General features: G+C 39.5%; 1 protein-coding gene across 1 annotated transcript; it reads left to right on the top strand.

The window, feature by feature from the left end:
* Nucleotides 1–14,064: 14,064 nt before the first annotated feature.
* Nucleotides 14,065–15,048, top strand: LOC121746138 (la protein 1-like). The gene has a single exon (XM_042140052.1). It carries the CDS (start codon nt 14,344–14,346, stop codon nt 15,046–15,048), a length of 705 nt encoding a protein of 234 aa, XP_041995986.1. The 5' UTR covers nt 14,065–14,343.
* The last annotated feature ends 990 nt before the right edge of the window (nt 15,049–16,038 follow it).

Raw genomic sequence — 16,038 nt, 5'->3', positions numbered from 1 at the left:
ATTTGAAGTGTAACGAGATATCACTTAATAAATGAGCTCTTTTGTCACGACCTCATCTCCATAGTGATAGTGAGCGTAGATATATCGTGACTAAATAAATCTTGTAACAAAAGGGGTAAACATAAATGATAAGTCGGTTTCAAACATTAGTTTCAAAAGCGAAGGTAATGCAAGGTCAAAACAAGATCAGAGTATGTTAACTAGGTCTGATCGACACCCTTCATTTTAGCAAAACAGGCAAATTCATCGACTAATATTTCCGATTCGAAAGTAATTAGAAGTAACAAACATTTCTCTAGTTCGACATTAAAAGCAAAGAAAAAGGTAATAAAAGGGCGGGTATTACATCTTAACTTAATCTAACATATTAATTAAATACATTAATTCTCACTTCAACTAGAAATAGTCTAAGTAGTTTGTGATGAGCCGAAACGAAACAGTGCAAGTAACATGGGACGGATGGAGTATATATTAGTGATAAATGTACTTAAATTGTATATATACTATTGACTTTTTGGTATTCTACATTTGAAATAGATTCACGAATATACTGATTAAATTAAAATAAATAATATTATATACCATCTGAAATAATACAGGGAAATATTAATTTTTTAAAAAAATAAATATCTTTAGATTTAGAAAAAGGATTAATTTTTTACATTGGATGTCTGCATAGTTATCTCAAAATCAAATTGAATATCAAGTGTAAAATTTTCACAAAATTTTCAATTTTAGTTATGTTTCTAAGTAATTTGGGTTAATTTAATAACGAAATAATGTAAAATGATAAAACCGATTTACATAGAATCAGTTCGATTTGATAAAATGATAAAGTCTGATTTACAATTATCATTAGTCCATATTAACGTATACTCTCTCCGTCCCAGCTCAAGTGATTGATTTTTTTTTGCCGTTGTTTTGTGAAGATGATAATACATAGTTAAAGTGAAGAAAAGTAAAGTAAGAGAGATAATAATATAGAAGAGAGTCGTATCTACATATATTATTCTCTTACTTACTTTACTTTCTCTCAAACTTTAACTATTTATTATATTTTTTCTCAAAAACATGCTGTCACGCCCGCCCATACTAGGGGTGTTACAAACGAGGCGATCGTGACCAAGGGACAAACATTAACAATAGCATTTAAGGATAACAGTTCATAAGAAAAGCTCAATTAGCTTAAAAGAATAATATATATAAGAGTGTATGATACACATAGTGCAAACTCGACTTTAGCTCCAAACAAATGGGAAAAGCTCGAATAAAATCAGAGTGTCTTTTCAACAATCAGCAACTTGAGATAAAATTATCTCAACAACACTTGGCGGAAGCATTCGAGAGTAGAATACTATTATGTATGAAGACATAATATATTCAGAAAGTTTTATTTACAATCTTCTTCACTTTCATGCTCAACACCCACCGCGCTCGTCACCGCTCAACCTGCACATAGAGAAAACATATGCAGGGCTGAGTACTTAGTGTACTCAGTGGACACGTGCCGAAAATATATTTATAAAAACAGATTTTGTCAAGCCACTCTTTGAGTGAACTCGGGATTTTAGGAAAAGTCCGAGAACACTAAACATTTTTCTTTTCCTCGATCTATTTTCCTAGAACATATGCCGTATCTGACAAACCCGATTTCACTATCTCTTGTTCATTCATCAGTCCATTCATCATTCATCATATCTTAACATTCAAGTGCCGGGGAAGTGGTTACCTCCCACGGTCTCCCATCAATCCATTCCATTCATCGTTGCAGTCAGATATGCATAGTTCCAAAACAAAATATGGCTTGACATAATCTTTTCAACTTTATTTTCCTCAAAACGTTTTTGAAACATAAATCATTTTTTCTCCGTCATGATCGAGCACATCTCATATCACATCAACAAGTCGAGCAAATCACAAATCACTCGATAAATCAACACATATATCACAACATAACATGCGCAACAACACTTTCACTTTGATCACATATAACATGATGCTCAAACCGATATATGAAAGTTCTTGGAAACACTTTAGTTCGAAAGCCCACGTAAAAACTTCTCGTAAAAACTGTACGGTAACTAGAAAGCCCACCTCGTTCGTTTAAAGCCTTCACGCCGTGCTCCTCTCTTTCTCCTCTTCTCTTTCTCGGCTACGCTCACGCCGCCACCACGCTACCGCCACCGCTGCTGTATGCGCGGCGGCTCGCCGTCGCGGTCCGCCCCAGCCACCGTCGACGAAGATCTCCTCCAGCCGCCGACGCCGTTCCCGACAGGTAGGTGGTCGGAAATTCGTTCCTCCATCCCCTCTCTCTTCTCTCTCTCGGATTTGGTTCTCGATTGTGAAGTAAAGAATGAAGTGAAGGGAGGTTATATATATAGAAAAAATTTTCACAAAAGACAAAATTTCACGTCTTTTCGTTTTGATGCGACGAGTCATTAATGCAGCCGTCGTTGGAAAACGTGCCTGATGCGACGTGGTTCTTATCCACTTTTCGTCTTGATGTGACGCGGTTCTTATCCAACTTTTCGTCTTGATTTGATGTCGAAAGTGTATTTGATACGTTGTCTATTCTTTCGTGTAGGTATCATTTTGGGCTCGTAACAATTGGGTTTCAAATTGGGCTAGGAAAGAATAATTGTTTGGCCCCAAAAGTGAAATACTTCTCTCGACAAAAGAAACAAGGTCGAAAAATTTTCAAGTGCACAAACGACGATCCTTTCAAGAACACAATAAAAAGGTAGAAAAAGTCGGGGTGTTACACATGCCGAAAACACTCACGAGATGGGAGGAATGGAGTAAAAAAAGAGATATACTTAAAATGAACCAAATTACATACCTCTAATATCTTTCACTATTTATAAAAAATTCGATCACTTGTTTACTATGTTCAAATCAGATACATGAAACAATTACGTATACATGAAATCACGATGATATATACTAAAGTACAAAGAAACTTCTACTTATGTTCCCTATTTGGGCTCATACATCATGCTAAAACAATAATTTACCAATTAGAAAATCAAGCTCACCTTAACATACACTTGTCCAAGCTTTGTATTTCAACAGTAAAATAATAGGGCACTTACTATTATAACTTTAAAATTAAATATTAAATAAAATAATTAATCTACTATTTCGTCATTAGGATTTCTTGCACACACATACTTCTTGTAGCAATTAGTTGTTAAACAGCCTATAATTTTTTAAAGAAGGCTTACCCTAATTAGTCACCACGTACGTCGTTAATGAATTTAGAAATTAATTTAATTATTTTATTTGGTTTATTCCACTGTAAGAGGTGTTCAATAATCCTCAACAAACTCTCAATAATTTATTTCTATACCATTGAATAATTAATAATTCGAGTAATTCGTCTGAAATCTGGATAAGAACATACATTGACGATTTCATGCAGTTAAAATACGAATGAATTAATCTTTACTATATTGTTAAAAATGATTATATTAATTTATAGACATGCAAACCGTTGAATAAATTACGTCAAAGTAAATTCAGTGCATGCATATATACGTGTATGGCTGCATGGAGACAGTATACGTAAATTGTGGATAGTAAATTAATCATATTTAGATTAAATAATTAAGTAGACATTCCAGATGTTTCTGTTGCTAAACATCAAATCTGAGATTTTGATTAAGGTTAATTATTTAACGGAATTAAGATATATCAAAGCTATTAGTATGATAGTATCTCTAGTTAGGTGGCAAAATTAGTAAATAAAATTCCTAAGTAGGTACAAATGCGCAGAGGTTTGTTGTTAAGATATAAAGCTATAGGAAAAAGGTACAAATGGAGTTAATCTAATTTGATTATCAACATAAAATAATATTAATTTTAATCCTCCCCAAGTCGTGCTGAAATATTATCAGTTCGGATGATATGAATGTAAATTTCCAAACTTTTGCCAATTAAATTTTAGTTTTGCATACCAATTTTAAATAAATCACGTAAACTGCTGAACTGTTAATTTGTACTCACCCCGTCCCAATTAAGTTGAGTCAAAACTTTTGGACACGGAGATTAAGAAATTGTGTTGAAAAGTAGGAGAGAGGAATAAAGAATAAAAGATGAAGAGAGACTAAAGTATGTGATGTATTAAAGTAAGAGTGATTGGATATTTTATTTTTTGTCAAAATGGGAAATGATTCAACTTAATTGGGACATCTCAAAAATAAATACTTACTCAACTTAGTTGCGATAGAGGGAATAGTACTTATTTTGCAACTAAATTATTAATTTATTCTGATTTTACAATCAACTAAGATTTCAACAATGACAAAGCTTAATGACTTATCTATTAATGATTTTACATCAACTAAAGTGACATTACAGCAGCAAAACAATATCATATTGTATACAAAATTAAATTATTTTATTTGTTGAACCATACTAGTTTCTATTAGTCCATGTTAGCGATCAAATCTTAGTTGGTTGTAAAATTAGAACAAATCAATAGTTCGATCATTTCTTGAAAGAATTTAAAGTTGGTATACAAAACCAGAAATTGGCGAAAGGATAAATATTTACACACTAATACACATTTGAAATCAAAAGGATATCTGTAAGTATGAAAGGGTACTACTAACATCAATCACAAATTCACTAAACGAAACTCGTGGGTCGGGAGAGCAGTGGCGGAGCCAGGAATTTTGCGGTGAGGGGGCCATGAAGAAGAACAATTTTAGCTCTACCACCGTTAATAGTTGCATGTATCTCTCAATGTTTTTTTCATCAAAATTAGTCGTAGGAAGAAGTTTTTTTTGTCTTGAAGATCTTAAAAATAACGAGATATTTTTAGATATGTACTAGTACTCAAGAATTAAATGCATATAAAGCTAATTTAATCTAATCAAGAATAATTGATATAAACACTTTGTGATGGCTTAAAAAGTATTCTACCTACTAATACAATTAAGTTTTTCATAAATAAAGCAAAATTGTTTAATTATACATACTATAAAATCTGCATGAAGCTATTAATTACTCATTTACTCTATATTACAATACCAATAAAAAAGTAGTTTAAAATATAATATTTATTAATATAGATTACAATATTTACAAGTCATTGAACAAATAACATTCTTTCAAACTATAACGTTTAAAAGTTATTGGTTAAATATAACACAATCGCTTAAAAGTGATTTGACAGTAAAAATTATTGAGTAAATATAGCACATCTCTAAAATATAATTTGACAACAAATAAATTAGAATAACTTTGCGTAAATATTTGAAAATAGTATTTAAAAGACATGGGGTAAATATTGCAATGATTATTTCACGAGAAATAAGGAGCTGCTACTAACTAGTAGTAACTACTAGCAGTGGGTAAATATTGAAAAAATAATGGCATAGCTGAGAATCGAACTCAGCACCTGCACGAAAGTATGATCTAAAGATCAGACCACTTGCCAACTGCACTATCAATATTTTTAATAGCGTATCTGAATATATATATTATAGGAAAAACTCGAATGGCTGGGGGGCCCAAGGGCCCCCCATGCCCCACCGTAGCTCCGCCCCTGCGGGAGAGTAAATAAGGTAGTCGCTTGCATCAGAAAATAGATTTGGTGGAGTGATTGTCGCTGGCAATAGATAACGGACGAAGAACGAAAGCAATATTTAACTCGAAAGACTTGGGGCCGACCTATCACACCGTGGAGTTGAGTGCAGCTTTAAAGGCCGGGTTATGTGGAGTTGTCACCCCAAAGCCCATTTATAAATCATCATGTTATAAAATAGGCCCAATCCAATCCTTAAGTGCACCTTAGGCTTATTAACCATCGAAATTGGTGTATTAGTGATGGAAGCTAAATTATTCTTTACTGATACTATAATCAAATTTCGTTTCTTATACAAATAATTGAATATCCGGCCTGTACTGACAATTTTTATAACTCGTTACTAAGTGCAATAACAAGTTATTCAAATAATTAAATTATTTTTCTTCTTCTTTGATATTTTAATGTTCAATTTATTGCATTTATTTTTATCTCTTCTTCGCAGATGTACATCATCAAGAATGTAAGCATGATAAGTAAAACATATTCATCCATCCAATTATAGGTAAGGGTTTGAGTCATTTTATTTTATGAGTGGATAGAAAATCATAATTGATTTGTCCTCACTTTGAATAGTAGGACTGCTAAAGGTTGATTAATAGTATATGAGTTAAGGATTGATAAGTCTCTTCTATTTGATTACAGTTAAAAGTGAATTTAAAACTACTACGTATTCAAAGGTTGATTAATAGTATATTTTTACTTTGTGATAAGAGCTAGTATCTTTTATTTTAATTTGAATCTGCCTCTATACTTTTTAAATGTGAGCTCAAAAGTAGATTTTTTTTATTTGTGTGACCCTATAATTAAAATAATCTGATAACTTTTAGTTAAATAATGTACAGTATAATAGATACTGGGCTATGTTGTGAGTGGACTTCCGTGGACCCACCATATTTTGAGAAAAAAGTCCAACGGCTTTGATATTGGGCTATGTTGTTTGACACTGAGTATACTCCGTATTTACTACTCCCTCCGTTCTACAGTAAAAGACAATGACGGATGGAGGTGGGGTTGCGCGGGGTCGGCCAACTCCACCACCCGACTATGAGAACTAGCAAATCCGTCTTTCGAGCTATGGTTGACCCCACACTCGAGTTAGTCGCGACCCTCTTTTGCCTGTCTCTGTGTTACTAAGTTAGTTTATTTGTGAAAAGGAATGAAATAAGCAGACGAAAAGATGATTTGGAGAAGATGAATGAGAATAAGATTGGGCTTAGGAAAGATGTGCGTTAATAATTAGTCAATTTTAAGGCAATATGTTAATAATTGTGTTTGCCAATGAATAATGTATATTAAATAATTTAAAGTTGATTGTATTTATTTTAACGGAAAGCTTTGCATGATTCTTTTTATGATTCTTTTTTAATAATGTTCTAAACTGTTGATTGTGTATTTGTTAGATCAATTGTTTGCTATTTATACTTGTGCAATGTAAATATTATGATCAATTGATTGTTTATTATGTTTATAAATTAATGGTAAATTATGAATAGTTTTTTTTATTAATTACACTTGCTTATTGTGTTAGTGAATTTCTTATATTGACATACAAGTTTATAGTAGAAAGAACTGTGTTTCTATCGATTTTCCTATTACAGATATTAAAATTGAACAATGATTAAAATTGAACAATGATTGTAGTCAATCTTGGATTACGAAAATCTAGTGATAGCTTCAATTTTAATATCATATTATACAAATACTTGAGATCGTAGAACTGTTGGAAATACAAGATATATGTTGGAGGAGTATTTTAGTTTGGAGGAATATTTGAGGGGGCAATGAGTGGAATATTTGGGAAGTGATTTAGGAGATGTTAGTGTGGGGAAAACTAAGACACTCTTTATTTCTCAAATTCTCTCAACTTCTCAACTTATTCAAAATGTTACAACTCACCCCTATTTATAGGCATCCTAACACATTCTAGAATTTTCTACTTAATTCTTTTTATATTCTTAATATCTAGATTTTTCTCCATAAAAATCTAGATATTTTTAGATAACATCTACTATATTCTACAGAATTCTATCTCTAGTTAATTCTTCCAAAATATCTAGATATTTTTCATCCATAATTCTAGATCATTCTATAATATCTAGATATTTGTATAATATCTAGATATTTACAAAATCAAGTTTATTAATTAATATTCCAACAAGAGGATTAAAGAAGGGGAAGGAATGGGAAAACAACACAAATACACCATAACTTGAAACAAATGAGAATAGCTCGAATAAAATCAGAGTATCTCAACAATCAACAACTCAAAAATAAATATTATCTCAGTGATACAAGAACTCCAAAAGAAGGACAACTACTCAGCGGAAGCATTTGAGAGAAAGAATATGCCACGTGTGAAGACATGACACATTCTAAACACTTAAATTTCTTCAACGGTCTTGCTCAACACCCACTGCACCTGTCACGCTCAACCTGCACATTTTTAAAAATAAATGCAGGACTGAGTACTTGATGCACTCAGTGGACACATGCCAAAATAATTTTGATAAAATATTGTGTCGGCATTTAAAAGTGAACTCGGGGTTTTACAAAAGACCAAGTCACCAAAACATTTTCTCGCTCAAAAGTATGGCAGCGCAACCCATTTTTCTCTCTCCTTGTACCATATCTGAACCTCATATGTGAAACGAGAACGTGGCCACATTCTCCATCACCGGACCGGCCAACTTGAAAGCTAGCGCACGATCCCCTCTGTGTACACTAGCTTGAATAGAGACTCACACCCTAGACAAACCCGAATTCGATTAACCTCATAACTTCTAGTAGGGACTCACTCCCCACTAGGCGATCAGATAGGCACATCCTCAAAACAAAATACGGCATGACACTACATATTTGGAATTTAAGCACATAACTCATACTTGAAAAATATTGCGTAAATTTAAAAGTAAGCCTACACAATAATGTAGGATAGAAAGCCCACAAAATACTTAGTTAGAAAGCCCACCTCGTTCTCTTAATATTCTTAACTTGAAAACTCTCACTTCGCCTTACTCGCTTGCGAAAGAAAACTCTTTTGAAATAAAATAATAAACTCATCAAACTCAAGAAAACATATAATTAGAATGCATGCATTCTACGTGTGTGCTTGTATTATTCCTCATCTCCTCTTAGAATGGTTTCTAGATTCTCGTATTTTAAAAACTCGGCCCGACCTCAGCTTCGCAAAATATTTAATACACTGGCATATATTTATTAACCTAGACCTCCCACAAAACAAAATAATCCAACACAATACTAGACTCCCACCTATGAGCCCAACACATAAAAGTAGATTAAAATGGCCCAAAAAGTTGAAAGTAAAGAAAAGAAAAAGAAAAAGAAAAAGAAAAAGAAAAAAGAAAAAGAAAAAGAAAAAGAAACAGTACATGTACTCCCTCACTTCCATTTTAATTAACCAAAAACTCAAGTAAAACTGTAAAAGTACTCTCCTTCTAGCCTTACACGTACACCTCACCTCCCATTCCACTTTAGGCCATCCACAATAGGAATAGCCCAGCCATAGCCTAGCCACTGCCACATCATCAGCACTAAAAATCCTCCTGCCACATCATAAATAGCCCAGCCATAGCCTAGCCACATCATAAATAGCCCAGCCACATCAATAGCCACATCACTAATAACAATTATATAAAATGACATAATTAACAATCACACAATATACGGAATTTAATTTACGAGACATATACGGGAAACATTAATAATACTATCCACATCACTATTAACAAATATATACCAAATGAAATAATTAACAATCACACAATATACGGAATTAAATTTACGCCACAAAAACGAGAAAATTCACTAATATTAATAAAATTTAAAAAGTACATTAATTAGAAAAAATTACATAATTAAAAAAAAAACTAACGTCGTGCAGTCCTCCGCGCCCATAACTCTTCAATTAAATCCTTTTGGAGTCGAATATGAGCCTCCGTTTGGCGCATGTCGGCATGTGCTTGGAGGCGGTCGTCTTCATCGTGGGGTACCCCACTCCGTACGTTAGGGGCGGCTACGCCGTGGCTTGGACCAGCTTCATTATCGTCGTTGGCACAATCAGTCAGTTGTCCACCTTCATCTTCGACAATCATGTTGTGCATGATTATACAGGCGTACATTATATCAGCAATGCAGTCGACATGCCACAAACGCGTTGGCCCCTTAACTGCCGCCCATCGAGCCTGGAGCACACCAAATGCGCGTTCCACGTCCTTACGCGCCGACTCCTGCCGTGCCGCAAAGTAGGCCTTCTTCTCATCTCCTGGGCATCGGATCGTCTTCACAAAGACGGGCCACCTAGGGTATATCCCATCCGCTAAGTAGTAGCCCATATCATGTCGGTTGTCGTTGGCGACAAAACTGATGGTCGGACCGACACCCTGACACTGCTCGTTGAAAAGTGGTGACGAGTTGAGGACGTTGAGGTCGTTGTTCGAACCAGCTATCCTAAAATACGCATGCCAAATCCACAGCCGGTAATCAGCTACGGCCTCGAGGATCATCGTGGGATTCTTTCCCTTGTAGCCGGTAGTGTACATCCCCTTCCAGGCAGCGGGGCAGTTCTTCCACTCCCAATGCATACAATCTATGCTGCCTAACATCTCTGGGAACCCATGCTGTTCCCCGTGCATCCGCAGCAGATCCCGGCAGTCATTGGGGGTAGGGCTTCGAAGGTACTGATCACCGAATATTTCAATCACGCCCTGACAGAAAATACTTCATACACTCCAGGGCAGTCGTCTCACCGATGTGGAGGTACTCATCCCACATGTCTGCAGCGCCTCCGTAGGCCAACTGCCGGATTGCCGCAGTGCACTTTTGAATAGGAGTGTGGCCGGGTCTGCCAGCCGCATCGTGCCTAAAGCGGAAATACAGATATCGTTGCTTCAATCCGTTAACAATACGCATAAACAGGGACCTGCGCATCCTAAAACGGCGCCTGAAAAGGTTGGCGTTGAACCGCGGCTCCTGTGCGAAGTAGTCTTCGTATAGGCGCTGATGTGTAGCTACATGATCACGATCAATCACAGCTCGGCGGTGTACCATTGGTCGAGGTACCGCCGGCTGCAAGGCCCTCTGCATCCATTGATCAATCTCACGGTTCGTATAGGCCTCTAGCGCTTCGTTCATTATACGCTCGTACTCCTCAGCATCCCCACCACTCCCACCACTACCACCGGCGTTACTCATTTCTAGGTGTTGATCTTGTACAGAAATTAAGATAGAGAGAGTACTCGTTAATACAAGTGGTGCGAATGAAAATTACGGGCAAGTCGCGTATATATAGTGTTTCGGAAACAAAAATAAAAATAAAAATTCGCGCTAGGCGGTGCGCTAGGCGATCCGGACGCAGCAATAGCGCCTAGCGGATCGCCTAGCGCACCGCCTAGCGCCGCAGAACCGCCGAGCGCTAGGCGGTTTTTTTCCGCGAAATCGGCTAGGCGGCTGCAATAGTTCGCCTAGCGCCGGCGCTCGGCTAGGCGGTGCGCTAGGCGCTATTGTGGATGCTCTAAATATAATACTAAAGGAATTAAACAAGCACTAAACAAATAAACAAAAGGGGTACACGTACACGTATACCTCTTTCTCTCATTTGATTTTCCTCACCAATTGAGATTCAACCAAGCTCTCTTTCCTCAAACAGAACACACCCAGCATCTTCAAAATTTTAAAATGCCCATGCTCCAGGAGCTCATCGTTTCGCCGAATCGCTGCTGTACCGGAATCCATGCCGCCACGGTCGTCCCTCCCGGTGTCTCAGCACCGAAGCATCAGCCGCTGCTTATTCGTACTGTTTCACCGTCATCGCTGCCCCGATTCGCCCCAAACAGTCCCCGCAGTTAAGTTATTAAATTTTGATTCTGATTCTTTAAAAGGTTGCTCTTTGATTTATTTTACTTCGATTTCGAGTTTCGATTGGTGCAACAAAGTGATATGCTTGATGTCTGGAGATTTGAGATAAAGGGGAAGGTTTATACCTTCACTGAATAGATCGGCTCAAGCAAAAGGTCAAGGCTGCAGGTTTGTCCAAGTCCGACGTCGCCGTCGCTGAACTGACGTTGCTGCTCCGCCGTCGCCCCATCTATCTGTCGCCGTCCAGCCGGAGGTCTTCCTCCGGCCACCGCTACCTCGCTCCCATGCCGTGGAAATTCTCACCGCCGCTCGTCCTGTCACCCGCCATAACTAAATACGCTTCTCGTTCGGCTACTGCCGTTGTTCGGAAATTTTTGTGGACAGCAATTCCGTCAAAGACTTATTCTTCTTCCCCTCCCAAACTCTCTCTTTCTCCTCTAATTCTCGTTTTCTTGGTATTGAATTTATGTGTAGAAAGATTGTGGGATTGATTATATATATATATATATATATATATATATAGGCAAAGCTGATAGATATTGATGGATTTGGTGGTTGGAGAGATTTTAGGGAGTGGAGATATGGGGAAATCGTTTGGTGATGGAGTTTGGAGAAATATATTTGAACAAGTAGTTGACTACAAATTTGGAATAAATAATTAATTTTTTATTTTTTTTGGGCTTCTCAAAATTAGTCTCAACTAAAAGAAATAAAATGGGTATAAAAAGTTGGGGTGTTTCAATAATAATAATAATAATAAATTTAAATTTTATATTTATTCGACCCCACAATGAATGATTCCTGGATCCGTCATTGGTAATAGAGTCATTTTGCCATTTGGTATGTTCATAGTAATAGAATCATTTTTTTAAAGTAAAGTCAACACATTTCTCCACACCTACTTCACTCTCTCTTACTTTATTCTCTCTTCATCTCTTTACCTTTTTCATTTTTCACTTTATTCTCCATTTACTTAACTCACATAACACAATATTTCTTAATCTTTGTACCGAAAAGAAACGTCTTCATTACTATGAAACGGAGAGAGTATTTATTATTTTGATTGCAGGCATTTAAAGAACCACATTGATATGAATAATAGTTACACCTCTATATTAAATATCATAAGTAATGATGGAATATTTGTTCTAATATGGATACAATCGATCTAAAGAGACAAAATCCTAAATTTAATTAATAGTTCCCTTGTTAAATTATTTTGAGCAGATTTAAATCAACAGAACTCAGATTCAATTTTGAAATGACCCGTCTCAGATGTGCGAGTTCCTGATGCACATCTAAAACCCGCCTTTTCAAATTTCCGCTTCTTCGACATCTTTTGGATCCATTTCCACCCCATCCGCCGCCTCCTCTTCTACAACCACCCATGTTCCGAAGCCGAATTCTCCAACACCATTCTTCCAAACCTCAAACACACCCTCTCTCTAACCCTCCAACACTTTCTCCCCGTCGCCGGAAATCTCCTCTACCCTCTCCACACCGGCAATTTCCGCCCCCTAATCCGCTACGTCTCCGGCCGCGACTTCGACGAGCTCACCGGATCCCACATCAGAGAATCCGACCTCCTTCCGCATGCGGCCGAGGAGGGAAATTACAAAATTGCCCCTCTCGCCGCCATGCAGGTGACGCTTTTCCCCTGCCGCGGGATCTGCGTCGGTCTTAGCAATCACCACTGCCTCGGCGACGCGAGATCCGTGCCCAGGTTCATCTCGGCCCAGGCCGAGATGAGTATCCACAACGGAGACAAGCAGTACTTAAGCTGCTCGTCATCGTTGCTTTTTGACAAATCAGTCTTAGGAGACGCCAATGGCGCCGACGAAAAGTACTGGTGCGAAAGAGACCACATTGTACTACATTATGCAACCAATCATAACAATTGGTGCTTTCATTGATGAACTCATGTTAGATTGTCGCGGTCGAGTCGGCCTCCCTCGATCCGATTATGGTGATGATCGAGCATATTTTGGTGCGTATGGCCCGGCTACATACTCGCATGGACGAGTATGATCGCCGCCAATCCTCACTGGCGTCGCTAGCCCTCCTGGAGGCTAGGATTGAAGCGTCGGAGCAGCGTGAGGCAATCGCTCAGCCACCGCCGAGGCCCGAACCGGACCCACCGGACTCGGATTGGCAGCGAGGGAAAGAGGATACGACACGGCATCGTGCGGTGTTGACGAGGGCGACTGGTGTCTCTTCGCACCCGCAACTAGGGTTCGGCGACGGCCCTGCGTCGCGTAGCACTTTTCACGCGAACCCTAATGGGAATTCCCCTTGGGATCGCTATGGTGATTATGGCGGCGGGCAGTTTTCACACGGGCTGCATCAAACGTCGCCGTGGGACCGCGCAAACCCTACTGGACAACTGCAGTGGGATCGCGATCGCGAAGATGGAATTGGTGTCGGGCAGTCATCACGCGAGCCGCATCACGCGTCGCCGTGGGATCGCGACGGGCCCAGCGGCTTCGGGAGTCGGAGCAGATTGCACACGGCGTGGGATAACCCGACTCTGAGGCCGGAAATTCGATCAGGTCGTCCGGCATGGGACGGTGAATGGGGCCGCCTGGAGGGAGGGGGCTACTCTGACACTTCCCGTGTGGATCATGTTCGCTTCGAACACCCGCGCTACGACACACCCCGTTTGGATCAGGTTCGTTTCGAACAACCGCGCTATGAGAAGATGAAACCCCCGTGCTTCAACGGGTCTGATACAGTTAATTGGATATCGCGCGTGCCGGAGGTGGTTGGCGGCGATCCCCCAAATCGGGTTGTTTCGGACGGCCAAAACCCTAGAAAAACCGCTGCTCCATCCCTCTCAATTTACTCTCCAACAAGCTCCTGCTCTCTCTCTAGCAGCAATGGCGCCCTTGGACGATGAGACAGCGAGGGAAGTCATTCGTCAGGTGGAGTTCTATTTTAGCGACAATAATCTTCCGAGGGATAATTTTTTGATGAAAACCATAAGCGAGAGTGAAGATGGAATGGTAAGCTTGTCATTGCTTTGCTCATTCTCTCGAATGAAGGGTCACTTGAGTTTAGGAGATGTGAAACCAGAAGATGTATCAGAAGTTACGGTTCAGGCCGTGGCTGAAACGCTGAAGACCTCCACTTTTCTGAAAATTTCTGACGATGGGAAGAAGGTTGGTAGAGTTACTGAACTTCCAAAGCCCGAGGAAGTGATTAAGCAAGCAGATGACAGGACAATTGATGCATCTCCACTGGCATATGATGTCAAGCTTGAACAAGTAGAATCATTTTTCAGCCATAATGTCAAGGTACATAGTGTGTGGTTGCCTCGACATGCTGCTGATAACAGGTTGCTCTGTGGCACAACCTTGATTGAATTCTCTAGTGCGTTTGTGACATTCCTCGAAGGGAAGAAGGTTTTTGTGCCATTCATCGATATGTCATCCACGGCAGGTATCGAGCCTCACTCGGTGAATGTTTATGGGAATATTGAAGGAAGTCGTTCAATTATTCGGTGGGCATTTGATCCAGGGGGAGTTATCTCGCCAAAGCTGTTGTTTCGGACTCTCTTCGTTGTGTCGTGGTTCCCACCTTGAGGACAAGGTGGATTTTAACCGCGGGGGAGTTGATACGAGATATCTTTATGAATATTCCCTCTACCATATTATTTAGTTACTTAGTGATTTGCCATATCTTTCCATATATTTTTAGTATCTTTATTTCTTATTCCCTAAGTTAGAATAGTCCTATAAATAGGAGATATTGTATTCTTCTATTCCATTCAAGAAATATCAATTTATCTTTTATCGTCACTTTATCTTTTATCGTCTTCTTTATTTTCTCGCAACCCTAGTTTGGAGCTGATCCCGGGGAAAGCCCGAGACGTCCACTTTTATCCCTCCGTCGTCGACCTCTCGTCGTCGCCGGAATCGTGTTAAGGGAGCTTCACCCTTAACAATTGGTGCTTTCATTGATGAACTCATGTCAGATTGTCGAGGTCGAGTCGTCCTCCCTCGATCCGATTAAGGTGATGATCGAGCATATTCTGGCGCGTATGGCTCGGCTACAGACTCGCATGGACGAGTATGATCGCCGCCAATCCTCACGCCATACACTGCGACCGGATCCGGAGCCACCGCACAGCCGCGCACACTCACGCCCGCTGGAGGGTCCCTTGCCGTTCACACAGCCGTTTGCGGCTGTATCAGTCACTACGCCGCCGCCACCGGCGAACGCAGCCTTTTTGGGCCCGCCCAAGGGGTTTCGTCCTAACCCTAGTTGTGCGTCGGGCCCGTTTCGGGCTGGTTTCACACCGCAGCAGTCGTCGACGTGGGAGCTGCCGCCCACATCGCGCGAGAGGAACTCGACCTGGGAGTTGCCGCCGTCGACGCGGTCGCAGCAGCTCCAGCCGTGGGGCAACCGGTTCCCCGATCACCAATCTCACAATGGGCATGAGGCGTGGGACCAGCTGGGTCAGCGTCAACCCGCACCACCACCACCCACATACGAGCCTGATCCCTACCGCCAGCCGCATTCGGTGCCGCCAGAACAACTGGCCTATTTTGGCCTGAGTTCTTACGTGCAAC

Source organism: Salvia splendens, chromosome 8 (assembly GCF_004379255.2).
Source record: "Salvia splendens isolate huo1 chromosome 8, SspV2, whole genome shotgun sequence".
NCBI classification, from domain to species: Eukaryota; Viridiplantae; Streptophyta; class Magnoliopsida; order Lamiales; family Lamiaceae; genus Salvia; species Salvia splendens.
This window is presented reverse-complemented; position numbering and strand designations above follow the sequence as displayed.